The sequence below is a fragment of the Drosophila virilis genome, chromosome X (assembly GCF_030788295.1).
Source record: "Drosophila virilis strain 15010-1051.87 chromosome X, Dvir_AGI_RSII-ME, whole genome shotgun sequence".
Taxonomy (NCBI): Eukaryota; Metazoa; Arthropoda; class Insecta; order Diptera; family Drosophilidae; genus Drosophila; species Drosophila virilis.
In genome coordinates, this window is record NC_091543.1 from 14,985,933 (window position 1) to 15,013,717 (window position 27,785).

Here is a 27,785-nt window from a genome sequence, read left to right on the forward strand (position 1 = left end):
GGTATCTCCTCGTCGTGTCTGCCCGACTAGAGCGCTGTTAGCTGTTTTCTTTTTTTGGTCATTGCTTCAAAAAAGTTTATGGGCACCTTGCGTGTGCCCACCCTTTGACCAGTCGCCTCCAGTCATGTGTTGGTTACGGCAATACACAACAGCAACAACAACAACAGCAACAACAACAATAGCAACAATAACAACAACGGAAAATAAGAGAAGTAAAATAAGAAAAACCGTTAAAGTTTATTTGACATTTACTTCGGCTATTTTTTATTTTTATGACTCTTTGGGTTACTTTATATATGAGAGAGTCAAGAGCATCGCAGGCCCAAAACCGAAAACCCAACCGAGCTCAACTCAGCAGCCAGCAAGCCAGCTGCAACCTCTTTTCTCGCATATATTTTTTAGTATTATTATTATATATTTTTTTAGCTGTACTTTTTTCGTATTTGGTTTTTTCTTTTTGGCCTTTTCGACAATAAATTTGCGGCTATTTTTTGGGGCAAAAAAGAAAAAAAAAATGCTTGCGAGCGATGCTGCTAGTGCGATAAGTCCACACAGAGCCCCTCCCCCTTTTGGGCAACGGCTGCCCACTTGTCATATCTAATGCCAGACGCATTCGTAAATCATTTGGTTAAACACGCGTTGCCAACTATTTTACATAAAAGGGCGCTTTGATTTGTGAGCAGCGGCAACCGGAAGTGTCGCCATTTTCTTTTTTTTCTGTTGCCACTCGTAAATCAAGTGAGTATTCGTCGGCTATTCGAATGAATGCATAAATAATAGAGTGAATAAGTACGTGAGATTCAGTTTGAAACGTATTTGAATGTTGAGTACATTTGAATGCATTCGCATGAAGTAAATGAGCTTTGAGTGTACTTCAAATAATTGAAAGCACATTAACTGATTCACATTTATATGTTCTAGATTTCACAATTGATCAATCGATACCTGAAAGCATTTTTACATTGATTACAAACATGTTCTCCTCTATTTTGAATGCATTTGAAAATGTTTGAGTGTTTGTTTAATAATTGAAGTACTTGTGTTGTGCCTGTTCAAAATGTGTTAAATGTGAACGACTATTTAAATATATTTAAAAGATTTGTCTAAAATTGAATACACTTACTTACTTGATAACTGTGAAGTAACATTATTTCTACACTTCCGCAATGCGAATGAATTCATGAGCATTCAAGCATTTTATTTATTTCTTTTCTGTCTTCGGCCAATTATTTGAATACATTGCTGCACATATCTGCAGTCATTAAATGTGAGCTTCTTTTATCGTCAATTAACTTTTGTTAACGATATGTGTCTGCTGCACTCTCGCCCGACTTATTCATTAATAACTGACTGAGTTGGCCCGCCCCTAGACTGCAATTCGACACCTGTCCTTATGTACGGGCACTCATTTTATATGACTCGTGCGACACGATAATTCAGCCCAGCTCCGTTCAGCTCAGTTCAGTTCAATTCGAGTTTAGTGCTGTGTGTTATTGTTTATGGGAGTTTGTCAACGACTTGCGCTTAATGACAACTCGTAAGCATTCAAAGGGTCACCACACATCAACAACAACAAGAAGAAAAGCAACAACATTTTAGTGTCTAAACATTGCGAGTGGCCCATCAAAGTGTTTGTTGATGATGTGCCAGAGCAAATTACGAGGCCATTGTCGAGCCCGTTGCCGTTGCCATTGCCTTTGCCTTTGCCTTTGCCTTTGCCGAGGCGTTAAAACTAGAGCGACTTTTCGACCCACAAAGCAACTTAAACGACTCTCGAGAGTTTATAGATTGGGACTGACTGACTGACTGAACTTTACAGCCAACCGGCCCATACTCATTAGATTCATGAACAACATGAAGCCATGCAAGATCTGATTATCTGTGGGTTTGTTTGCTTGTTTGTTGTCGCTTCTTGTCCCATTAATCTTCAATCAAAATTTGAGTGGCAATTAACTGTAAGGCACAGCCAATAAAGGGCGGCACAAAGTGGAGCTTATTTAGCAGATGTATTTGTTGCATTGTCTTCTGCGCGCATTAAAAATGCCGCAGTTTTAGCTGCAACAACGAAAAATGAAGCTTTAAGTACGCTTTTGGACACATTTCTCTTGCTTTAAGCCAAGTTAGGAGACATGACTGTGAGATTTACGAGCATGCGAGGCGTGGAAACTGCCCGGGCTATCATTTTGTTTTTTCCTTTTTTTTCTTTTTTTGGTTCCTTTGCTTTGCTTGTCAGGCAAGCCCAAGGCCTTACCCCGGCACAACCAGCCCAACGACCCGCCCCTCCCTTGCCACGCCTGGCGCCAACGAGCAACGTGTAATCGTGTCATATTTCAAGCATGGGCAACCATTTTGTAAAGCACAACAGAGGGCAAAAAAAAAAAAAAATAAATGGCACGAGACGCCAGAGGGCGCCACTGGTGCGTGGACTGTCGCTGAAAACATGGCGCAGCCCCCTACCCCCCTATACCGCTGTCCACAACAAGAACAACAATAGCAACAACCCTGAGGCTCTAGCGCAGAGATAAACGCCGACGTTGACTGCGACGTTGACTGCGACAACAACTACAACAACAACAACAACAACAGCAGCAGCAATAAAAAAAGGCGGGCCGGCGGCTAAAGCCAGAGCGAGACAGCGCCAACAAGCGCGAGAAATGCGCCAAAAAAAGAGTAAGCCAAGAGAGAGCGAAAGAGAGAGGGAGAGCGCGCGAGCCAGAGAAATCGTGTTAGACACTGCGCTGGGGTTGCTGTCAGAAGGGAATGGGGCAACAGGGCGTCAAGTGGGCCCGCTTCGGGTCGGGAAAGGGGGCCACAACGGGCTAGCACTAAGCCCCACAGGGTGGTTTGGCGGATTTGGTGTTGGCGGCTGGCTAAGAAAACAACACGGCAACAACAACAACAGCAACAACAACAACAACGAGAACAGCAACAACAATAGAAGCAGCAAAAAATAGAAACTCAACCAAACGAAACAAAAGAATTGTGCGGCCATGGATGCTGCGAGCGGTGTATAAAGTATGCGTCTATGTATGCGTGCGTGTGTGTGTCTGCCTGTGTGTATGGATTGGGGGTTGCTCTGAGGTCGCAGCACAAATCCAACTGTCGAAACCAAAAGCACGCAAAGCGCCAGAGCTGCAGGTGGCGTTCGTAAGGCTGCTGTGGGTGTATGGTTAGGTGGTTAGGTGGTTAGGTGGGTAGGTGTGGGGATTGGGCGTTGGGCGTTGGGCGTTCGGCTTTGTGGGCTGGCTTGACAGGGAGTTCAAATCGAGAGCAGAGCATTGGTCGCATGCGGTAGGGGTGCGGCGGGGCGCTGTTGAAGACGTGCGCTTCGTGCTGGCTATGCCAAAATGCTGAATTGAGGTTATGTATACAAAACGGAAACGGAAATGTGCAGAGCTTTGTGCACAAAATGTCTGCGAGGAAGGCGGCAATGAGGTGGACATCATGGTGTATATGTGTGTGTGTGTGTGTGTGTGTCTGTGTAGCTGTGTGTGGGGCTTGCGCTGCAGGATTGTAGCATGAAGCTGGCTTAAGGCCGCACAAAGCTGGCTAAAAGCTTAGAATTGCGAAAAATACGAAATCGATTTTGAAAATTCTTTCATTTCTCTTTTTTTCCCCATCGTTCTGCGTTTGCTTTTCCAGCTCTGCGGCTGCTCCGGCTGCTGCTGCCGCTCGTTACCATAAATAAAATACAACAGTCCTTGGCGCAGGGACGGGAGCGGGGGCCAACATTCTTGTGCTGGCTTTAGACTTTAAGGCTTTAAGTCTAAAGACCAAAGCAAAGTTCACAGCACATCTTATCGGTATTTCGTATTTTGTTTGATGTAAGAAACGGAGGCTGAACTATATACATCATATACGTGTGTGCACATATATATGTGTGTTTATATATAACAAAAGTTTTAGCTTTGTTTCTTTGGCTCATGTTAGTTTGCTAGTTTTGACTGACAGGCAGTTGACAAGCACAACGCACAACGCTGTGTGTGTAATGTGTATGTGTGTGTGTGTGTGTGTGTGTGTATTATGTTTGTCTGTGTGTGTGCAGTCACTGACATTCGCAGAGGCTTCAGTTGAGGGCTTTTACACGCTGCGGCTGCTTTTTGCGGTTGCCTGCATCGCTGACTGAATGACAAGCTGTGTGCGTGTGTGTGTGTGTGTGTGTATTGCTGTTTTTGTTGATATTATAATTGTTGTTGTTCATCACACACACACACACACACACACGCACGCTCGTGTGTCTGTGCATGTCTGTGCTGCTGTCATTTGTGGATATTCGCTTTTCTGTTTGTCCTTGTTTTATTTCATTTTTTTTTCCCCAGTCACAAACAGCAACTATTCAGAGCACTTGATTTTTTCCTTTATTGTCGTTATTCTCAGCTTCTCTTAGCTATTTTTTACTAGCTATGCAAAACAGCCTGTCCGGCATTTGGATTTTGGCATTGTTTATTATGTTTATTTATATACATATATGCATATATATTTTTTATAGCCGAAACTAATCCTCATGACAAACCCGACAAATCATATAGATAAATATGCGATTATTTGTGGATAGAGAGGTGCCTTTTCTGTTGATTTCGTGCAGTCAGTGCAACGTTTGCGAATACGCTGCAAAGCGGAACGCAAAAAATCGACACTCTTAAGAGCCTAAGCAGTCTTTTGCATAATCTTGTGTGCAATGTGTGCTTTGTTCATTCCTGAACCGTTCTGGCACATTTTAGACGCTCGCACATACAAATGCACTTTGGCATATATATTCGATATAGTCGCGCCTCTACAAAGCGCTCACCTGTCCCTGCTCGGGCGCACTTTCATACAGTCTGGCTGCGGCTGGTTCTTTTGGCTTTGCAGTTGGGCTTGGGGCTGTTGAGGCCCGCACTTGGTGCGCATTTTATGTTTATTTTATTTGTAGTTTGCCTTTATTTTTACAGCCACTTTAAAGCTATTTTTAATGGGCTTTTACCACAGTGAGTAAGAGAGACACAGAGACCTGGGGAAACCTTTATTTTATTTCATTTTGTTTTGTTTTGTTTTGTTTTGGACTCTTTATTTTTTTTAGGTTAACTTTTTCAGACTTGACTTCGACTTTGAGGTGCTTGTAATGCGCGTGAAAATAAAGTTTTTCGCTTGAAAAAACGTTAAATAGCGGCTATAAATGAAACAGCAATAACAACTACTTACGATTATAGGCAACCGGAGGGTGAGATGCACAGTTTTTTCTTTCAACTATTCTTAACTCATTCTATTTGGCATGAGTCATTTGCCTAAATGAAAATCTAGCGACTGGCAACTGGCAACTGGCAACTGGCAACTGGCAACTGTCGCAACAGCAGCCGTTCCCCAAATTGTGAGTCAGTTTTATTTTGCTTGACGTGTGACTCGATCCAGCGATCCGCCCGCCAGTCGATCTCTGAGTCAGTTTACAACACTACAAAATCGAAATGCTCGCATTTTGCTGATAAGCCTCAAACACGAATAACAAATTCAACAACAACAGAAAAAAGCAAAATATTTAACGAAAACTGTCAGCAGTCAGTCAGGGCGTCTGGGAGCCAGGGAGTAGGGAGTCAGCGAGCCAGTCAGCCATTTGAGTGGGTCGTTTTGCCCGCAAAGTGGGTCAAATGCATTTTCATGGCTCTTGCAGTTTGCGCCCGAACGCAATTTTCGATTTGAGTTTCAGGCTCGTAACTGGAGATCGAAACGTTAATTATTATGATTATGACCAAATATGATGACTTCCAATTTGGGCATGAATGCGAATGTGGGGCACAGCATTTTCCTGGGCTAGCCAAAAAGTAAGACGTAAATAGTGTTGCAAAGGTGTAGAATATATGCACAATAATGTTCTCGATAACTGCAAAGGCTGTCGTTAAACTAAGTAATCGGTTTACTGGCTCATAAAGCGACAATAGAATCTAATGCTTTTTTAACCATTTTTAAACAAACTAAACTGAAGAATTGCATAAGAACTTATCAAATGAATGCATTAAATTATATATATAGAAATGCATATATCCTTCAAAAATATTATTTTCTTTGTCTTAGAAATATTGATATTGTATATAATATTTATATATAATTAGAATTGTATGTTGTGCAGATTATTCGAAATAACATAATCGGGTACCTAAAAGAGAGCACTATTAGCAAATAGCTAAATAGCTGCATTTCCGTTTATTCATATGCTATTTTAGTTAGCCTGTTCTTATATAGAAAGTCCACCGAGTACCCTTTTCCACACCAAGCACTGAACCGGCCAGTGGCTTGCACAAATCTCAGCTGCACGACTCTGCGGCAACCTTTGCCACCTGCCGGACGCATTTGGTGGCAAGTCTTACAGGCAGAGTCGTGCTGCTGCCACTGCTACTTGCTACTGCTGCTGCCTTTGGGCAGCTACCAAGTGGGCTGCTGCTCTCTGCCCGCTCTCCGCTCTGAGCCCCTTCTCGCACTCGCACTCGCATCAGCAGCTGCCATCAAATGCACAATTCATTTGCGCATAAATTTGCGCAGATTTTTACAGTCACATAAAGCTCGAGACGCTGCAGTTTTTAAGAACGGGCAACTGGTGGGGGGCGAAGGGAAGGGGGACAGCATGGTAGAGAGGCTGTCGAGCTGCGGCCCAACTGGGCGGGCAGGAGCCGAGCGGCGCAGCCATAAAAATCAGCAGGCTGTGACAATTTCACGGGCGTTTCTTTTGCCGTTCCGGGAGCGGCCCACGCGCCGCCGCCGGCGCTATGCAAATGTCACAAATGATAAACGCAATGAGCATAAATAAACAAATAAATAAATAAAGAGCAACAAAGCACGAATACTCGATATACACGATATACGCTGTGCGAATACTCGAAATACTCGCGCCCGAGAGTTATGGGCCTGCGTATCGGGCGACTTATTTATTAGTGTCGCAAATCGTTTAAGAAACATTTTTTGAAAATAATCTCTTAGTCTTTGCCTTAAAATATTTTTGCATTTATACATATTCGCTTATGTGTTAATCGATTTGTTGCTTCTGCTGCTGCTGTTGTTGTTGTTGTTGTTGTTGTTGTTGTTGTTCGCGTTTACTTATAGCACACATAAATTTGCAATACAAAACGAGCAGCAGCTTGTCCAACAAATTTGACTGTGATTTATATTTTAGAAGCGTTGTTTCGATTGTTTTCCTGCTGCATGGTCTCTAACGGAGAGAGGGGCGCGGCTGGTTGGCGGTGTGGCGACGGGACGCAGGTGTTGCAATCCATCACAGAAATATGTCAAAAATCTATGTAGGCAAAAATGCTGACAGACAATTTATGTATAAACAACAACAACAAACAACCGCAACAAAAACAACAATGGGCCAAAAGAAAAAACAGATCAATACGAATATCAGCTCATGTGTGTGCGTGTGTGTGTGTGTGTGTGTGTGTGTGTGTGTGTGCTCAGGAAAATTTGTTGTTCCCTTTGAAATTGATATGTTTGACAGGCATCAGACTACTAACAACAACAACAGCAACAGCAATGAGAGCAAAAACAAAAACAACGCAATGTGAAAATATTGCCCGAAGGCCGCTGGGAAAATTGGAAAATGCAGAGCACACACAGCACATGTCAGACAAGTCAATGAAATTAGATACAAAATGGCGTAAAAACTGGAACTAGCTGAACACAGTTTTTACAAGAGTTCTAAGCGCAGCTACCCCAAGTAAAATACTAAGCTGTCATAGCTTCGTATATTTCATTATATGAAATATTTTTCTTAAATATATGGGAAATTTAATTAATTGAATTATTATTATATACATTTTTTTGCAATTGTTTTGATTATTATTATTAAAAACATAGTTTAGTTTAATTATTATTATCGTATATATTACTTTTCGGACGTCAGCTTAGCGAACACTACCTGAGGCTTCAGCCCGTATGCTTGCGGCCATTCACTTCCCTCGATAGCTGGGATACATCTATCGTGGACTGCGCTTAAGAATCTGATTCGATTTTAAATTTCGCATGCGTCACGCAAACTACTTGAACTAGTTTGAGACATATTTTTCTTGGCGACTTCATAAATTGCGACTTGCTTTTGCCACGCCTCTCAGCTGGCTATTGCTATTGAATGCCGCCCACAGGCAGGGCCAGAGCACAGCTCGATGCTCACATGACAAATTGTTGACAACACAGGCTCCAGGACCACACAGACGCACAGCAGGCAGGAAACAAGGCCAACAACAACAGCAGCAACAACATATCCCATCTCCATCTGCATGAATTGCAAATGAATTGATGCGCTTTGTTGACTTTTGTCAATTGGGATTATGGCCATGGGCATGCCCAGACTCATGCCCATGGTCTGGGCCTTCAGTCCGCGGTCTGCTACCCCCTTGCGCTGGGCCCGTTCGAGTTCCCGGCAGGCGATTAACAATTGGCTTAAACCGTGCCAAACAAAGTGTCGAAAAGCGGGGCCTAAGCCAGACCGGATCGGTATCGGTATCGGGAACGAAATTGGGAACTTGAACGGGAACGGGCCACAGTCAATTGTTGTGGCTGCTGCTGCTGTTGTCATTATTATTGTTGTCGCTTTTGTTGTTGTTGCCGTTGCTGTTGTTGTCGCTGTTGTCGTCTACCTGCCCACGCGATCATAGATCAGAGATCAGCGCGCCTAGATTATGGTACAGCGAACTGAACCCGGTTCGCTCAGCCCGCCAGGGATTTGTAAAACAGATCTTTTTACGGATTAAATAAACGGAGCGAGCAACGCGGCGAACTGCGGTGCGACTCTGTGGCCATATGACAGCCCAACTGACTGACAAAGTGACAGACGAATATTATTCAGCTTGGTTTTACTTTGTTGTTGGCTTTCGATCTTAAGCCGCATGACAACAACTTTTCGAACACACACGCGAGCCACCGAATCTCCCACTCTGATCGGGGGCAGAGGCAACAGAGACTTTGCATAAGCAAATGATATAAAGAACTGCGTTGAAGCAAATTGCAAGATATTCTTAAGTAAAAGTATGCCTGGCCTTACATAAGTCAATAATGTACGTACCCAGCATATTTATCTCCCCCTCACCCCCTTGCGCTCTCTCTCTCTCTCTCTCTCTCTCTCTCTCTCTTTTTCTCTCTTTCTCTGATGTCGCTTACTTTTACTCACTTAGTCTCTTGAGTGCTTCCTCTTTCTATTAATCTTAATTGTTGTATAATATGCATTGATAATATTGATATTGATAATTTTCGAATTTCTCTTTGTTTAACATTCTTAAACGTTTCATGTACGCAATCGCGACCCACTGAGTCGCACAAGCAAGTGAACATCTTCTTTGTAAATCTCCCTTTTACAATTTTATCAATACTTTGCTTTCTCTCAAATTTTATCAAGCATGCACAAATGTCAATTATTCGCAGCCTTAGCTCAGATTTCCCGTGTGTGTCTTGCTATCAATTTATAAATGGGCAACACTTTTTATGCAAAAGTTCTCATATCACTTATGGGACGCCATTTTACTGTATTTTAATTTTTTTTTGTTTTTGTTTTTTGCATGTCTTTGAGACACCTTTAGCGACCCTTTTGAGGGCGCGTTGAAATGAAAGAATAACATAAAGCACACACACAAACTCACACTCGCACACACAGAAACAACAACAACAATAAAGACAAGAAAACAATGGTTATGGGGCCAGGGAGAGAGATAGATAGATAGAGCGAGAGAGAGAGACAGAGCTAGGGGCAGGGAAATGAACAGGAACAGGCGCTGTTGGGTAAAGGCGCGACTTAGTATCAATTTCTGCAACAACAGCAATAAAGAAAACAAAAATAAGAGCAGAGCGCATTTAAAATATTGTACAATACACACAAACTCACACACACACACACACACACACACACACACACACAAACACACACACACAGTAGTCGCAGGCCTTGTTGTGCTCTATGTAAATCCTTTTTGGCACAGCTCAACGCGTTTGCCAGGGCGCGTTGGCTGAAAATCCTGTTGCTTTAGGCAACGGTGACGTCGACAGGCACAACAATAACAACAAAAACAACAGCAATAACAACAACTGCGACGGCGGCAGCAGCAGCAGCAAGAAGCAGAAAAAAGGTCCTGCCTGTTAAACCAACATGGCAAAAAGGATCACTTTACAAATGCCCACAAATGCGGCCGGTTTTGATGCGACTTGCGAGCAATTTTGTTGCCCCTGTTATTGTTGCTGCCAGGCCAAGCGGCATTTGCCACAAGCGACAAGCCACAGCAGCAGCAGCAGCAGCAACAACAACAACAACAGCAGCAGCAAAGTTGCCCAAAAGGTAACAGAGCGCGTTGAGGCCAAGCCAAAAACAGAAAAGAATAAAAATAAATACAGAGCAGCAAAAAGCAAAACCCAAACCCTAAACGAACCCAGGGCAAACCCCAACCCCTTAGACTTCCCCGCCCATATACCTTTATCATTTGAGGCGCTTTTGTTACCGTAATGCCAATGAAAACAAAGTCTTCCTCTGCTCAGGAGAGGGGGGGCACAGCAACATCTTTAGACCCGGCATTCTGCATGTGCCCAATTGTAATTGGTCATAAATATGAGAAGAGTACTTACCCCTAGATGAAGCTAGGCGCAGACTTTCAATAACTACTCATTTCTAGTCCGCTTGCTGCGGGTCCTGAGCCAGATACAAGCCAATTTTTTTGTGGTCAGCGATTGTCTTTTTACGCTATTTGAAATAACATTTATTTTTTCTTCATTTTTGATTATGCTTTGCCGATATTTAATTTTGTGTGCTTATCAATTGAAAACTTGGCTTAACTTTCTATATAAAACAGCCACAGCTATTAAATGTGGCTATATAGGGTCTAAGGCTGCACTTACGCAGCCGGACAAGCACCTGCTTATGCTAGTACCTTTTCCAAAACGCTAAGAGCTAATAACAGTCAGGAATATATATAGTTAAGCGACATGGTTGAAGCATTGTTATTACACTAAAAATACCAAACCAATCGCAATATGTCCACGATGGTGGCCCACACCACAATTAAGCTTTCCAAGTAATGCCCAGTAGTTGTTTCTTCGTAATTCTCGGTAAGCATTTTATCAAAGGAAAAAAAATTGATTACCCAAAATGTCAGACGGCAGCGTCTCTTGGTCGTCTGTTGGCATTTAGTGCCAGTTGAGCGACAATTGGCGGACGTCACGTCAAGGTCAGTCTTCGGCTGGGGTCATCGAGTGTCCGGTGCAGAATGACAGCTACCATCACCCAACCACCCAACCAACCCGCCACTCAGCCAGCTAGCAGTTTTTTCTCTTGCACTTCCATATACTGCTGCGTTAACTGTTCCAATTTCATGTGTCTTGTGCCAAGTCTCGTCTATCGTTCTTAGCACTTGTGTCTTTTGTGTTAGTTTGGACTTATTTTCGATGTGTCTTGCGTGCAGCATTTAAAATTTATAGACAAATACTCGAGCTGCTGCCACCGTCCAGCCCCAACCCTTGTCTCACAGCCCAGCCACTTGGCATGCCCAGTGAAGTGTAAAGTGTGGCATGCACGCACACTAGCCCAAACCCAAGCCCGAATGCCCCCCCACACCCAGGGGCAGCCCCCTGTAGTGTTGGTTGTGCAACCCTCTGGGCAAATGAAGTTGCTCTCACTACCCCCATAACCCGCCCAAACAGCACCCACCCACCTCAGCGCTTTTTCGTTGGCATTTTCATGTTTCCCTCTTTGCTGGTTGCTTTGCGCGCTTTTCATGCTTTGATGCGGCGTCACAAATTGTTGTGGTATTTGTTATTGTTGCTGAGCTGCTGCTGCTGCTGCTGCACCCTCGCAAATAATCAACAACAGGAGCAACACAAATTCGTTTGTTTAATTCATTGGGCACTTGCCGCTTGCCGTTTGCCGTCGCCGTCGTCGTTGCCTTGGCTTTAACTTTGGCTGTTGGCCGCCGTATCTGTCGGCAGCATTTCCTTGGCCCGTCAAACAAATTCCGCTCCAAGTGTCAAAAACAGTTTTCAGTTTTTGGTTCTTCAGTTTTCAGTCTTTCACTTTGACTTTTGCGCTGTGCCTGCCTCAAGGGGGGGCCGGCATGGGCTGGAAGGGGCGGGTGGGCGGCAAAACAATCGCAAAACTTGACGCTGCACTTTGCACACCATTCACCAACAAAAGCAACAAAAGCAACAACAACAACAACAACAACACGGAGCAGCAGGCGTTGAAGCATAAATTGCATGACAAATAAACTGGCAGCTCCTCTGTTTCTCAAAACCCGCCCCATCCCTTCCCCCTTTGCCACACACTCCAATGACAATGAAAGTGGCAACAACAAAGGCCAACGAAATTTGTTGGCCAAGATGCGTGGCTGCTGCAGCTGCTGTTCCTGCTGCTTGCAGATTTGTTCAGCTCCCTCTTGGCATCCATTAAGTGCATTCAAAAGTAGCTACACACACACACACACACATCAGCACACACGCAGACAAACACATGAATTGTCAGAGAGAATACTCACATTTTGGCCAGGTCGACACTTCCAACAAATTGGCAAGTCCATTTAGAGAATTTGCAGGCTTTGTGTATGCGACAGCTTACAATATATTTAACTCAAAGAGTTTTTAAGTTTTTTTTGAAAACTTTCGCTTAATACATGCTCTTGCTTCTTAGCCGGCATATAAACCAAAATATTTCCAAACATCCTTCAAAAGATTCAACCTGTCTCCTTCAATTGGGATGCAATATAAATAATGATATTTCCCTACATCTTCGACGAGCCAATCGCAATATGTTGATTGAGGTTAAATATAAATTGTTTGGATTTGGATAGAATTTGATACCTTTGGCTGGTTCCACAATGTTTTTTAGATTTCACAATTTATTTTATGAAGGAAGTCTCACCATTTCTTGCTATATTTCAAGCTCAATACATTTTATTTAATAAACAACAAATAAATGATTTATGATACGGTGAAAACCATTCTACATACTATATCTCTATAAATCGAGCATATTATTATGTAATCTTCATGCGGCTGGGTTTTAGCTAATGTTGAGATTTTTGCTTTTTATGCGAAGTGAGTTCGATTACACAATATCCCCCTTCCCGTCCCCTCAATACGCCACAAACATGACCAAAGCTGTCGCATTGCCATTTCTTGCGTAACTCCCAGCCAAAATGCTTTGAAGCGTTTCAGTAACAGACAGCAGCAAGAACAACAAGAAGCAGAAATGAAAAAAAATAAGTGAAAGAGCAAGAAGAAGTCTGAACCCAAAGTACACATATCACATCTCATATGGGGAGTCAGGCATGCGGATTAGAGCCGCCGCACTAAGCCGAGCGACAGCGGACAAGAGTTCGAGGTACAAGGAACTGCGAACTGAGAACTGGGAGCTGAAAGCTGGAGGAACGAGGAGCGGGAAGCGAGGAGCAATACGCTGGCAAAGGTAACAACGTCAACGGCCGTCAATGAGGTTGGCAAAAGTAAATCCCATGCCAAAAGATGTTCCAGCAGCGGATTGAAGTCAGGCTGAGGCGCACTCAAGTTCAAGTTGGAGCTGTTGCAGAACCAGGTGCGCTGCCACCAAGTGTTGCACTGTTGTGCCCAGCTCTATGTGTGTGTGTGTGAGTGTGTGTGACAATTCAAATCAGCAACGCACTGACAGGAATTAACCTAATTTTACAGCCAACAAACTTGGGCCGCAGCCGCACTGCGCCGCCTCTCTCCATGCCTTGCATGAATGAAGATGACGACGATGACGACGACGACGACGACGACGACTCACGGATAGTTTCAGTATGCGCTCATGTAGAAAATCCAGCGATCTGTTCCACGTCCATGCCGCATTTTTCATGCCGCGTACGTTGTGTGCACTTAATAGTTGCCCATAAACACGCTTTCCCGTCGCAAACCCCCAGCCCGGTTTCAGTTTCAGTCCCAGCTGAGCCAACGCAATTCATCGACTCGATGCTGCCGCTGCCGCTGCCGCTGCTGCTGGTGGGGAGCATCAACATTTCGTCCCCCTAAAAGAGAGTCGTTGAGGGTTGTCGGCAGAGTCGATTTTTCTGCATCGTGAACCACATGATGCAAAACTAATTCGAAATTAATGTGTGTGCGCTTTGTCTATGCCCTTTTGCTGCCTGGGGAGGGGGTCGCTGGGGGCTTTGGCTGCGTTCCCCTGCTCTGAGGGTGGGTTTGACCACCCACCCCACGCCCAGCCCACTTGTGCACTTGTCACACACAAATCCGTATTATTCACATAGGTGGCAGCCCTGCCAATAATTGAGCTATAATCAAGATGTGTATTTGAATTCTTGAATTGACCAAAAAATATTTTGACAAAAGTTTATACTTCTTGCTGCTATATCTATAAGAACGAAATATTTGTAAGGGCTCTTTCTCTCTTTTTCTATTTGAGGCTAAGGCTTTGTTTTATAGTGAGAAATAAATTTGAGTCTGGTTCAGTTGGAAACTTATTTTCAAGCTCTCGAAATATTACGCTCAATTTCTTATCCGTTATTCCAAACTTTGCCTCACAAATTTTGGATTTATAATCTAGTAATATTTCAACATATTCAACTGATTTCTATATAGACCAGAGGTCTCTTGGATAAAATCTATTATATGTATACCAGGAGACATGTTTACCGGCAAAGTTATCATAACAGTCGAGTAAAGAGTATCTAAAAATAAATACCGAGCGTTTGTCAAGCATTTGCCTAGGGGTTGGGAACGGGCTATTCGGAATGAGAGTTTGGCATTGAAATGAGTTTTCGGTTTCTCGTAGAGGGATGTGGCGAGGAAGGGGGGAGGGGGTGGCTGCTGACAACGGTGCGACTGTTGCAAGATGCGTTGCCAAACATCGCACTTGACTGTGCAAACAAGCAAGTGGGCGTTCAATTGGGGGCATGGCCGGGCAACATGCGTCACTGTTTATTTATTTGCCTGTCCCCGCGTTTTCCCTGTCTGCCCTTTTGTCTGTTTGTATGTTTGCTCGGCTGTCAGTCAAACGGATGGGCTGAAGGCTCAAGGATGCTGTCGTACCCGCCGCTGCACTTGTGCGACTTCCTCGAGGACGCCGTTGGCTGATGTTTGCCTTGGCTAAACAGAGGCGTTAACGAGAGCAGGGCCATGAGGGCGTTGGGGCGGAGGGGTCGCCAGTAAAAAGGGGGGGGGATCATGGATGCGACACACAAAACGCGAAATAAGAAAAAAAATAGTACATATAAATATATACATATTCCTAAGCGAAAAATGAGTGTTTGAACTTTTATGGCTGTCGGGCAGGCGATGCCAGACGTTGTCAGGGGGTGGAAGCACAGAGGGTTGCTCTCAATGGCATAATTGCTATTGCTACAACAACAATTACAAACAACAGCAGCAGCCAACGTTGCTGCATAGGTTTTTGTGGCAATCAAATGAAGTGTTCCTGAATGGTTTTCAAAGTTAATTTGAGTGATGCTTGAAGCAAGTTGTTGTTGTTGTTGCTGCTGTTGTTGTTGCTGCTGCTGCTGTTGCTGGTATTGACAACCCTCCTCGTGCTGCCCCCTTCACAGTCCAACCGCCGTCTTCAATCGCCCATCGGTCGCGTGTTTATTAACATGTGTTAACAACAACTTAAAGCGCCCATATGGAACGCTATGGAACGCCTGGGCATGCTTGTCTGGACCCGGGCTCTATGCCGTATTGGGTGGTTCCGCTTGTGGTCCAAGGGTTTCCCTTTGGCTCTCGATTCCTTTGTCAACTGGCGACATGTAAGCGATGCTGGTAAACACTTCAAGTTTCCGTTTCGCTTCATTTTTGCTGTAGCTGTTTGGTGGTTGGGTGGTTGGCTGGTTGGGCGATTTAGCTGGTTGAGTGGTTTAGCTGGTTGGCTGGTGCTGCGGGTCAATTGAGAAAGATTATAAAGAAACGCTTGATCTGAAAAGCAACTACAAAGCAAGCTTGCAGCTACTTGAAGGGTGCGCACCTGACGCAACTTGAAGCCACGATTCAATTGGAAGCTTGCGCCTGAAAGTATAAAACGCTGTGGGAAATTTAAGATTGAAAAAGGGGCGGCAACCACTTGAAGCTGTGATAAGATTGAAAACTTTGCGTAAAAATATAAGAGTCGTAGCGCTATAGCTTTTAAACAGCTACTGCTGGGAGACTTAAATTACCGAGGGTAAATGAGGATTTCCTTAGTTAAGTGGGTTAGTCTCTCCAACAAGCCGAGCTTGTGATAGCAATCAGTTTAATAATGTATATGGTAATTTATCGCAGCTGAGCTTTTCTTTTTTGAATTGCATTTTAGATCTCAAGATGCCCGGCTGTCTGAATAGAAAGTAGAGGCCTTAAGCGGAAACTAAGGTGGTTCTTCCCACATTGACAAAACTCAGAGTTCCCTTTGGGCATAGAGACTCGTATATGAGAGTCTGGCTATACCTTGATTATATTTAACTGAAAATAGTCCAAGAGCTACAGCTCTGTTGCTGTCGAACTAGTTGCTCTTAAGCGCCTTGGGCCAATAATAACTTCCCCAATAAGTATCAAGTGAGAGTGGTAGTCCATTTTTGTATAGACGTGGATCTTCGTAGAGTTTCTGCCTCTACCCAGTCTGCCTTTGTCAGTCGTATCTTCTTTCCAAACCTCATGCCTAACGCCTAACGCCTAAGCAGCCGTCAGCTCGTGCACATTTCACAGAGTTTTGGCATTTCCGACTGCAGCTACGCAGCAATTTTCGCAATTTTTGCAATTTTTTCCGCTGTCTGAAGCGCTCAGCAGTTCTATCAACTGATTGCAATTAACCTTCAGTCGCTCGCATTCATACTCGTTGGCGCATTTTGTGTTTGAGTCCAGGCGAGCTCTCTTCCTGCTCGTCACTTGCGATTTGGCAAGCTGCGATACGCAGCTGCATTATGGTCATCATCTGGGCTGGGATTTGCATATGCTGATGCAAGAGACAGCGACTCTTAATGCGTTAAGCTCCAGAGCTCTGGCAAATGGCTATGGCTCGACTTCCCGCTCGGCCTTCCTTAGCCAGCTGACTGTCTGACAGGTGGATGACTCGCCTGGGACTTTGACTTTAACTGCGACTGGTGCTGGAACAGGGGCTAATGACTCTGAGTCAGGCGCCAAATTCGAGGCATATTGCGCGACAAGCAGCACAAATCAAAGCCACAGCCGCAGCCACAGCCAACCCCCTTTTCGAGTGTGGTCTAAAGGGGGCGGCTGCTTGTTGTGCCGCATCTGCTGCGGATTAGATTATGCATAATAAAGTGTAATTTATTTTTCGGCAAGTCTCAAATGCTGCCAACTGGCTGAGAGGCAAAAAAAAAAAATGAAAACACAAGGAGAAGCAGAAGAATGAAAAACAAGAAAGACTTGCAACGCACCCAAGGGAAACCCACGAGCGGCAACCCTTAGTCAGGTGGATGCGTTGTCTGCAAACTGTCCCCAGAGGCGCAAGCACAGATTTGCAAGAGGGGTGGGGAACAGCGCACGGCAGTCAGCAAACGGCGGACGGCGGACGGCGGGCGGTTAGAAGACAATCGAATCGAGCCATTTGAGTGACACGTTTCAACGCTCTTCCAATGGCCATGGACGACTCTTTGGCCTCGTGCGGCGCTTATCTAGAGCGCTGCAGGATGATGAGATGATGTGAATGGGTACGTGAATGGGAATGTGAATGGGAATGTGAATGTGAACGTGAACGTGAACGTGCCAGGAGAGAACGACGCGTGTCAGCATTTTATATGGCATACAGCTCGGCGATAAGAGCTGCGTACCAGGCATACCAGAGACGAGCTCAGTTAGCCGTCAGGCCATTGGGAAAGGGCCTTAATCAACTTATTTGGGCATCAGCGGAGCGGCAAACACCAGAGCGCTACGGAACTGCATTTGACACGTGACTCAAGGCTAGAGTGGCGGGGTTCAAGTTGCTCGTGGGCGGGGTTTTTGGGGTCGGTGGCTGGGGGTTGGGGGTTGGGGGTTGGGCTACTTAGTGCATGAAATGGCGACACGTGACCAAAACGAACGTTCGGGGCGTCGTTTTTGGCTTAGCCCAGCACAAATATTATTTATTGCAATTGTATTTTAAGTGGCTCTCGGCTTTCGGGTCTTTGCATACGTATTGTTGAGCAATTTGTTAGAGATTTGGTTAGCAATTCGTCGTAGAGCTGCTTCCATTTGCATTCTATAACATAAGCATAAGTATCTATATATATATGTATATACTAACTATATGGCGGTGAAGAGAAACTCATAATCTTTCATCTCTCGCGCAGATTCATTAATGGGCTCGGCGAGCGAAGACGAAGACGACGATGATCCGCCACATTTGCGTGGACCGGCGCTGGGATTGGGCGTACTTGGACCGAATGGGCCAGACTCAGCGGGTGGACCGCTGGGCACCTCGGATATATCAGTACAAAGCATGAGCACCGATAGTAAAAATACGCATGACGATTCTGATCAGGTAAGTTTGCTCGATAAACGCCGACTGAGCGAAGATGTGGCGAGAGGGAAGTCAAGTGTGTGTGGAATGGAGTGGAGTGGAGTGGAATGGAGTCGGTGAAGTGGATTGGCTTGCATCATTAACAGGTTTCCGTTTCGATCCAATACATGTGCATGTATACAAAGTAATGAATGGAATTGAATGGCGTGGAGTGGGAAAGCGGGCCGCACTTTGTAGACCCGACGTCAGCCCCTTTTGATTAATGATTGGCAAATGATTATGAGCTGCTCGCTCCATATACACACTATATATATCTCCATACATATTTATATATGCATATATATGTATACATATATATATATATATCTTTCTTTATCTACGCAGGGCTCCTTGGATGGTGATCCCGATGGACGCGGCGATTCTCAGGCGGAGAACAAAAGTCCCGACGATGCCAACGGCTCAAAGCGACGCGGACCCCGCACCACCATCAAGGCCAAACAGCTGGAGGTACTGAAAACGGCATTCAATCAGACACCGAAACCGACACGCCATATTAGGGAGCAACTGGCCAAGGAAACGGGACTGCCTATGCGCGTGATACAGGTGAGTTTTTCCACTCCAATTCCATGGTTCCATGTTGCTCTACAAGGCCCCCATCGCGACGAACATACTTGAACATACCGGCTACACACTATAACCAAAGTGTGCTCAGGCGTAACCAACAACTGGACTGCCGACATTCGAACAACCTAACAACCTGACAGCTGCAGTTCGTAAACAGTTTGCCCTACCCGAAAGGAATACTCCTATTCCTGTTCCTATATAGAGGGCACGATTAGAAAGAAACTAAAAATAAAATGAGCTTAGTTGGCTAATAAAAAGGCATTCGAAAGAAACTTAAAATAATGTGGGTTACTTAGTTTGCTGACAGAGAAGTTTTGGAGAGACAAGATCTATTAGTCATTCATATACTTCTTACTGATAAAAACATCTGAAACTAACAACCTACTATGTTCGGTTGAGCCTGTTTTTCCACATTCATCAGCCCAGTCTTTATTTGAAACCCTAGTTTTTGATATTTTTTCAAAACTTTCTCGAAACAATTCAATTTTATATGACCCGTTGTACAGGAAATATTGAGAGCATTTCTACCCACAACATTTTGTTAGGTTACCGCATAAAATATACGCTTGTATATGTATTCTGAACATTAGGTTAAGTGACATATTATATAATGCTAACAGATAAATTTATTGCCTCAGGAGATAGAAAATCAATCTGAACCCATGTTTCAAATAGATCTCCACTCTCTACTTTAAGAGTTACACGAGGTTCAAGTGAACTTTTGCTTTCGTCAAATGTAAACGTTGGGTTTTTGCGCTTTACCGATTCCATTTTTGCGGCTCCCGACTTTGTCTTCAGGCCCAGAAACGAAGAGTTTTGCAACGTCTTTGGGCTTGAGCTTGGGTATAGGGTTCGAGCTGGCCCTCAGAGTGACCAACAACTGACTTTGGTTTTGGTTTTGGTTTGACTTGGTTAGGTTTGCCCTGTTCCTGTCTGCGTTTCATCAGCATAAAAAACGCATAAATTAAGCGCGTTTCGAGTGGCAAATGTTTAAACTAAAGCAAAGTCGCGGCTCTTGAGCCCGTTATTGTTGTTGTCGTTGTTGTTGCTTTTTTTTAAACTTTTTTAAAACCAAATCATAAAAAATAGTCGGCCGCGATATTTCAACGTCGTGGTTGCCGCCTTGCAACGCTTCATTGCGCTGCTCTCTCGCATTCTTTGCTGTGGTTTTACGAACAACAGCAACAACAACAACCATAATGGAAAAATGCCAGTAAAATACAACAAACCAAACACAATAAAAATAAAATTAATGCCGGCCCCGCAAAAGCTTCTAAGGCGGGGGCGCGCATAAAACCGGAAGTTCATTGCGCCGACCCCACTGCAAAAAAAAAAATACTGAAAAAAAAGAACACAAAAACCCCAAAAGCAACTGATAACTACACACACATACTCTATATACACGCGTATAGGCATTTCTGTTAATTTAAATAAGAAATTCTTCGACAAGAGAAAATGCCCTATGAAAGCGTTTAAGATTCTAACGAGCTTACCCCTTGTTGCAGTGAGAAGCGCTGAGAGCGGCACTGCAGCTAACAGTCATGTTAAAGGCATATGCTAGCAAACATGCAATGCAACTGTTGTTAATTAACATGCAACACCTTGGAAAATCATGGGAAACTCACATGAAAATGCTAAAAAAAAAACAGGCGTGCCGATTAGCCCAAGTTCTCGGATGAACCATTGTCATATGCAGCTTAAGGCTTTATAAATTGCCAACGAACATGTTGAAATGTTCAAGCACTTAGCAAAAAAAAAAAGGAATGACTGTCCGATAGCGTGTATGGAGCTTAGCAAAATGGCCGACAGCATTATATAAATATAATCCATAAATAAAGATGATTAACAGCAGCAGCAGAAAAAATGACAAACTTTTGTTTCTCTTCGTTTCGTTCATTTGGTTAGTCCAACTACAAAAGAATTGACTGTGATTACATCCAATGCTTGATATATTAAAGACCACAAATTAGTATATCATACAATAATTATCAAAGACAATGCGAATACTAAAGACGCACAGAAGACACAAAGACGTGCAGAGCAAGTAAGGTTGCTGGTTCAAATTCCAGTTTAGATGCAAACTTAAATCTTCTAACGCAACGCAATTGACTATGCTCACATCCAGCACATGATATATTAAAGTCGATATTATCGTATGATATTCACAATGCGAGAACAAACGTTGTAAATTTTTTGTGCTTCTGTTGAGTCAAAGTAAATCTTCCTATCCAACAAAATATGCTTAGCTCCCATCCAACACATGATAAATTCAACCTAAAATTATGATATATAAGAAAATGAAGGAGAAAAGCAGGGAGACTGAGTGAGAACTATAATTTTTCAACTGTTGCATAACGATGAAAGCATCAAGCACTTGGAATCGATACCCTTCAGTCCGCTGTCAGGATCAATGTGAAGACGTGATGGCGCATCTGTTGGGATCTGTCAAGGATATCCGCAGCATATGCCGGCTGGGCCCAATGAGTGCAACAACATCATTAGCGCCGTGGCAACATTGTGATGTGCACCTTGCTTTCGATTTTCAACAGGTTTGACTTACAAATTTTCAATGCCGCGCCCCCACACGCACACGCACACACGCAAGCACGCACACTCAGCCAGAACTCCTACACAGATGTTTAACGAGGCCAATTCTGAGCGTTTTCCCACCAGAACAGAAAGAAAAACGAAGAAAAGCGAAACATTTAACGGGGATTACGCATGCGCAGCCGTTGCATATGGGGCACATGGGCAACATGAGGGTCAGCGGACTGCGGGGCATGCAAGGGCATGCCGCCTTTGATGTGTCATTGGTTACAGTTAAAGGATATTTAGGCGGCGTGTCGCGTCTTTTTTAGTTGAGTCTTTAAATGCGACAAGTGTGACACAATCAACACCTCTTTATGGGCAACAGTGGTTGTTGTTGTTGTTGTTGTCACATCGGTTGTTGTTGTTGTTTTTATTGCTGCTGTTGCCGTTGCCCTCTTCAATTCTAAACGAAAGTGACAAATGCCAACAAGTTGAAGAGGAGGCGATGCTGCTGACGATGTCGCTGACGTTGACTTAATCGCCTTGCTTGGAGCAGCTTACACTCACACACACATACACACACGCCCAACACACACACACACACACACACACACAACACACCCAACACACATTTACAATACACACACAGCTGTGCGCTGTCAACTTTTGCATCTTCATTAATGTTGCATTTTTTGTTGTTGTTATTTTTTGGTATTGTATTTTTTATGTTTCTTTTTTTTTGTTGTTTTCTCTCACTTTTTGCGCGGTTTTAAAACTTTGCGCTCGTGACAAGCGGCTGACAGCTGAAGCACTTGTTATTGTTGCTGCTGCTGTTGCTGTTGCTGTTGCTGTTGGTGTTGTTGCAATCAACAATATCCAATAACAAGTTGTCAGTCAGTCAGTTGCAACTACCAGGAAAATAAGCAAGCAGCAGTTGCCATCTGTCTAGCACGCCCTCAACTCAGCTTCAGATACAGATACAATAATGTGAGATACAAATGTGAGATACAGCTAGATATGTGTATGCATTGGCGACTGAGTGCGACCCCTTTGTGTAACTTGATCTGTGGCTGTGGCATCAAAGAGTTGCCACACTTGCCACAAAAGTTGAGAATTTGGTTGTCTGCTTTTGTGCTATGCGCACATCTAACAAAAATGTCAACGCCAAGCGATCGAGCTGAACTGAGGCCAACTCCAAAAGGCAAATACCGATTTCTGGGCCAGCGGCGTGCTGTGACTTTTATAATAAATTTAACAACAGCAACAAAAGCAGCAGCAGCAACAGCAACAGCAACGGCAACAGCAACGGCAACAGCAGACAGAAGCAGCGTGACACTAAAACTTCTTTAGAACTTTGCCGACAACGCGCAGCGGGGTTGCTCCGCCACGCCCCCGTTGACCCCAACCCACCCCCTCCGAAAAGGGCATATTTAACAGCAAGCTTTTGTTAAGGGAGGCGGGGGTGCGACATCAATCGGTGAGAACGGGGGTTACACTGTGGCTTGAAAAATTTGCATAGCTCGAGGCGCTGCTGCGATTGGCAGGCTGAACTTTGACATGACAGGTGAGCTGGGGCTCCAGCTGGAGACTAAGACGCAAATGGTTGCGAAAGAAAGAGAGAGTGAGAGAGAGAGAAATGAGAGGCAATGGCCAGCTCGATGGCCAAAAACAGCAGCAGCCGCAAAAGCCGCAAGACAAATAAATCATTGGCATGTTTTCAACATTAAAGCCAAATGGCTATCACAATATAATCATGCCCAAAACAATGCCCATAACAATGGCCAATAACAATAACAGTCACAACAACAACAGCAGTAGAGGAGAAAAAAGTTTTTGATTTCATTTTATAGGCCGACAATTTGTTAAGCGCCTTCAATCGACTTTAAGCCAAAGCAAAGCTATAAACGCATATGTATATTATAGAGCATTTATATAGGGTGCTTCAGATCAAATACTTTGACTACCAGTTGCCAAAATGTAAAACTCTCATTGGCATTATACGTTTAACAGTTGGCTTTACGACAAGTTTATATGACAATCTCGTGATCAAAGTAAACGCCTTTTAATGAACTCGTCCGAGTGCGGCGCTGTTCACAACAATTCGCAGCCCGAATTGACAATGGGTCTAATTTGACATGAGGCTTTTTATTGTCCGCTGCAGAGTTTATGCTTTGGCATAGTTTATGTCTTGGCTCAATTTAATCAATCGAATATTTTATTCATTTATATATTTCAATTATAATAACTTTTTTGCTGTACTCTTGCTTCGTTGCCTTTCTTTAAATAACAATGAAAGTCTGTTTCAGTGTGAGGGATTTGGGAAACCTAGCGAAATATCGCTATATATATATAGCGGCCAGTGATCATTTGGATACTTCTATTGAACTGGTTCACAGATGAGGCAAGACGAGCTTCAAGGCGAGGCATTAGCTCAGGCCTAAGCTGAACCCTTAGCATTTGTTGGGAAACTCTTTTTAAGCAGACTAGATTTTTCCCACTGGCACTTAGATAAGCCTACTCGTAAATAATATCCACATGTAAGCCCCAAATAGTTACTAACGCAAAAGTCACGACTTTGTCATTTCCTTTGGTTATCAAATCAACCTGTTGCAGTGAAAAATTCAGCTAAAGATTAAGCGGGCTCACAAGCTGGCCCAAACGGATCACCCATTAGGCATTGGCCTTTTAAGCTGAACTCTTGCCGCCGCGCTCTAGCTTTATGGGCAAAGCTCGTGTGACTTTCAGCGGTTTTCGGTTCGGTTTCGGTTTTGGGATTTTAAATTTTTGTAGCTTTTGTTTTAATGCGTGCGCTCCATTTACGCCAACGTTAAACGTCAGCTCCGGCGACGGCGGCTTCGGCGGCGGCGTCAAATAAACTAAGCTTTGAAAAATTATAAACAAATAAAACGGGGCAGCCGATTGTCGGGGTGGGACGGGGCGGGGCGGTAGACCAGCGGGACGGCGGAAGGCAAATCACACGGACGACCGCCGTTTCGGTCGAGCCGGGTAGCCCAGTTAATGTGGCGTGCGTTCGGCTGGCGCCACTCGGCGACGACGATCACCAGATACAGATACAGATACAGATACAGATACAAAAGCGCGCCCAGATACACAGATGCGGATGTGAGAGAGACGGACACAGTCGCCGCGAGACATTTGTCAAGTGTCTCCCGGCCAAGTGTCTCCGGCTCGGACCACTCGCATGCAGAGGCGTTTATTTGTCAACATACGAATTTCGAGCGCATTTCAAGTTGATTTACATTTTGTTTTATCGCAGCGGCGATTTATAATAATTTTTGTTGGTTTTTTATTTTGTATTTATTTTATTTGACTAAGGTTTATGTGTGTTTTTTGTCGGCCTCTTTTTTTGTTTTTTTTTTTGTATTTTGTTGTCAACACGATTTGCATTTTGGGCCACGGAAGTTGACAAACTTTTGCTTCTCTCTGTCAAAAAGAACTTGTGTTCTCTTTTTGCTTGAGGGAAGCTGATGGCATGTAGGTCTTTGGGGGGGACCAGCGGGGGGATAGGGGCTCTCTTAAAGTGGCGTTAAAATTGCTGCACTAATTAGTCAAAGATTCGGTGAACGACGCGTTTATTAATTGAGCGGAAATTGTTTGATTGCATTTGCCGTTTTATGGCATCAAAAGCAAAAACAACAGCCGAAAAAAAAAAAAACGGTCAAACAACTGTTGATCAAGGCTAATTATGTTATCTGTGAGCGGTGGTAACCGCAAGAGCTCAGTTTTGGCTATTTGAAAGCAACAATTAGACTCGTTGCGGCCAAAACAAACTACAACAACAACAGCAATAAATCCCATTGAAGAGAGGCACAAAAGCGGCTAATTTAACGCATTTACCCATGGAACAAGATGTGAAGAGCTTGCCGCTCAAAACAAAACCTGGAATTGGGTATGGACTATGTATGGGCCATGCGAATGGAGTTGGAATCGGAGGGGGAGTCGCAGTTGGAGATGGAGATGGATGAGGCTGTAGCTGAGGCGGCGCCTGCGCAAAACATGACATGGCAATACGCGCACAGTTGAATTATTTGTTATAGGGGAGCGAATCTTGAAATTATAATTTCAACAACTCATCAGCTTGCCATTAATTCTCGTAGGGAAGTCGCTGTGAGGCGCCGGCTACCAGCAAATAGAAAAAGAAAATGAAATAGAACTGAAATTCACATTGAAATCGAAACCAACATTGAGACCAATTCATCGAGGGCCAAGGCGAACAAAAAATTGCCTTGTCACGCGGCTCAAGGAGCCATGTTAGCCCTTCAGCGACTGCGACAGCGACAGCGACTGCGACTTGAGCTGACTGATGAGCGGCAGCAACACCTACTAAACTATGGGAAAAACAACAACAGCTACCAAAGGGCCCAGAGGCCAATGAGAAGACCGAGACAGCAGCAGCAGCAGCAACAGCAACAGCAGCGGCAGCCAAAGTTAATTATCTGTTAACTCTTACTCAGAGCTAGTTCACGCCTTGCCAGTTGTATCTAGGTATCTTGTAGATACAAGTATATATAAGCAGACAGCAGCTGTAGTAGGTAGTCGTTAGTTTCTGCTTTTGGGTAGCTGGTAGCCGATTCATCAGTGCTCAATATATAGCGATGGGGGCGTGACAGGCGTTTCAATAAATGCCCCGTCACGGCCCCTCAGCAAGCTATGCGGCCAACTTTCAAGTGAGCCCAACAATAACCCAAATAAAAACAAGCTAATGAAACACACAAGTGCACAGTTCTACACAGAAACATAGAGGGGGGCACTAAATAAAATATCATTGGGATTAAATCAATGTAGCTGAAGCAACATAGCAGCAAATCAATGAGCTATCTATTAGATATTAGCTGCATATATATCAGAAGAAACTTTCTTTGTATATCTGCATTAACCGACTCGCAACTCGCGCAAAAGAAAATATAAGAACCACATTCGGACCAAATAAGGCACGCAAAAATTGCTGCATCATAGCAAAGTAATTTAAGGATCAAGCAAAAACTGACTGAGAGCTTGGGGCAGCAGTTGTTGGCAGCGGCAACAAGGGGTTAATGCTGATGGGCATCTTAATTTTAATGCCAAATGCTGAATGTTGAATGTTGAATGCGAAATGCTCATATATCGCATTGCAAATGGAGCCACAAGCAAATCATGTCAATCAGCGCGCCTATACGTGACACACATTTGCAACATGCCCCATGCCGCATGCCGCATGCCCCAAATGTGCTGATGATTAGGAGCGCGAGATGACGAGGTAAAGGAACTGAGCTGAAACTGAAACCAAACCCGAAACTGAAGCTGAAACCCAATACTCAATCGGGTCACAATGAAGCAACTTTGACTTTTGACTGGCGGTTCCACAAATTATATGTTAAGCTCTTTAATGGGCCCACAAAAACCGTGGTAAGCGCGGGGGTAAACGCTCGCCCAAAACGGGGCGAATGGGGCGAACCCGAGCCCCACCCGCGCCGAGGAGCTGCCGTTTAACATAATTTGCTATAATTTTCAACACAACGCCGAGCCGAAGAGCTGCCAAGTGGCAGCCGCCAGCCGCCAGCCGCCAGCCACCAGGGCCACCTTAACAACATACAGACATCCCCTACCGCTCCAGATATAGCCTCACTTACCCCTCTTTGGACCGTTCAGCGAGTCAAAAGCGCAATAATCATTTTGTTATGTTTCGCTTGGCGAATCGAGGGAATCGAAGGCTTGAGGGTAGCGTATCGGGGTTCTGGGTTCTGGGTTCTGGGCCTGATTGCTACCACGGCCATTATGTTACGTTGTTTGCCCTTTTATGTCAGGGCCTAACCTATAATTTAACTAAATGTTCAAATGTTTTGCGAGCAGTTCCGCACCTGCCCCGCCCCACCGTTTGCCGCCTGCGCCACAAACAGCAAAATTTGTTGAAAGCTACACGAAATTGAAAACAAATTTCTCATCTCTTGTTGCGCCTCGTTCCCGATGTCGGTCTCAAGTGCGGAAATAAAATATTATAAGCGCTGCCCAAATTACACCATCAGCCAACAATTTGGCTGGCAACGCATTATATCATATTATATCATAACATATCGGAACATAACATAACTCAAGCTCTTCTGAGGCGCAAGTCCACAGTCGGGATAAACAACCAGAGCTAAAATTATAACTCGCTCACACAAACACACGAGCGCAATTTAAAATTGTGCTCAAAAGAAAGGGAAATATTTAAAAATGAAAAATTGGACGCAATTGAAACAGCTTC

The 27,785-nt window shown here is 44.2% G+C and overlaps 1 protein-coding gene across 2 annotated transcripts in view; it reads left to right on the forward strand.

Moving 5' to 3' along the window:
- Lim1 (LIM homeobox 1) overlaps positions 1–27,785 on the forward strand; it is a 153,535-nt gene that overhangs the window by 120,089 nt on the left and 5,661 nt on the right. For both annotated transcript variants that reach the window (XM_032439588.2, XM_002059056.4), the window contains 2 exons: positions 18,219–18,409; positions 18,773–18,991. In XM_032439588.2, the coding sequence (XP_032295479.2) occupies positions 18,219–18,409; positions 18,773–18,991 (410 nt within the window). The remainder of the gene's footprint in view (positions 1–18,218; positions 18,410–18,772; positions 18,992–27,785) is intronic.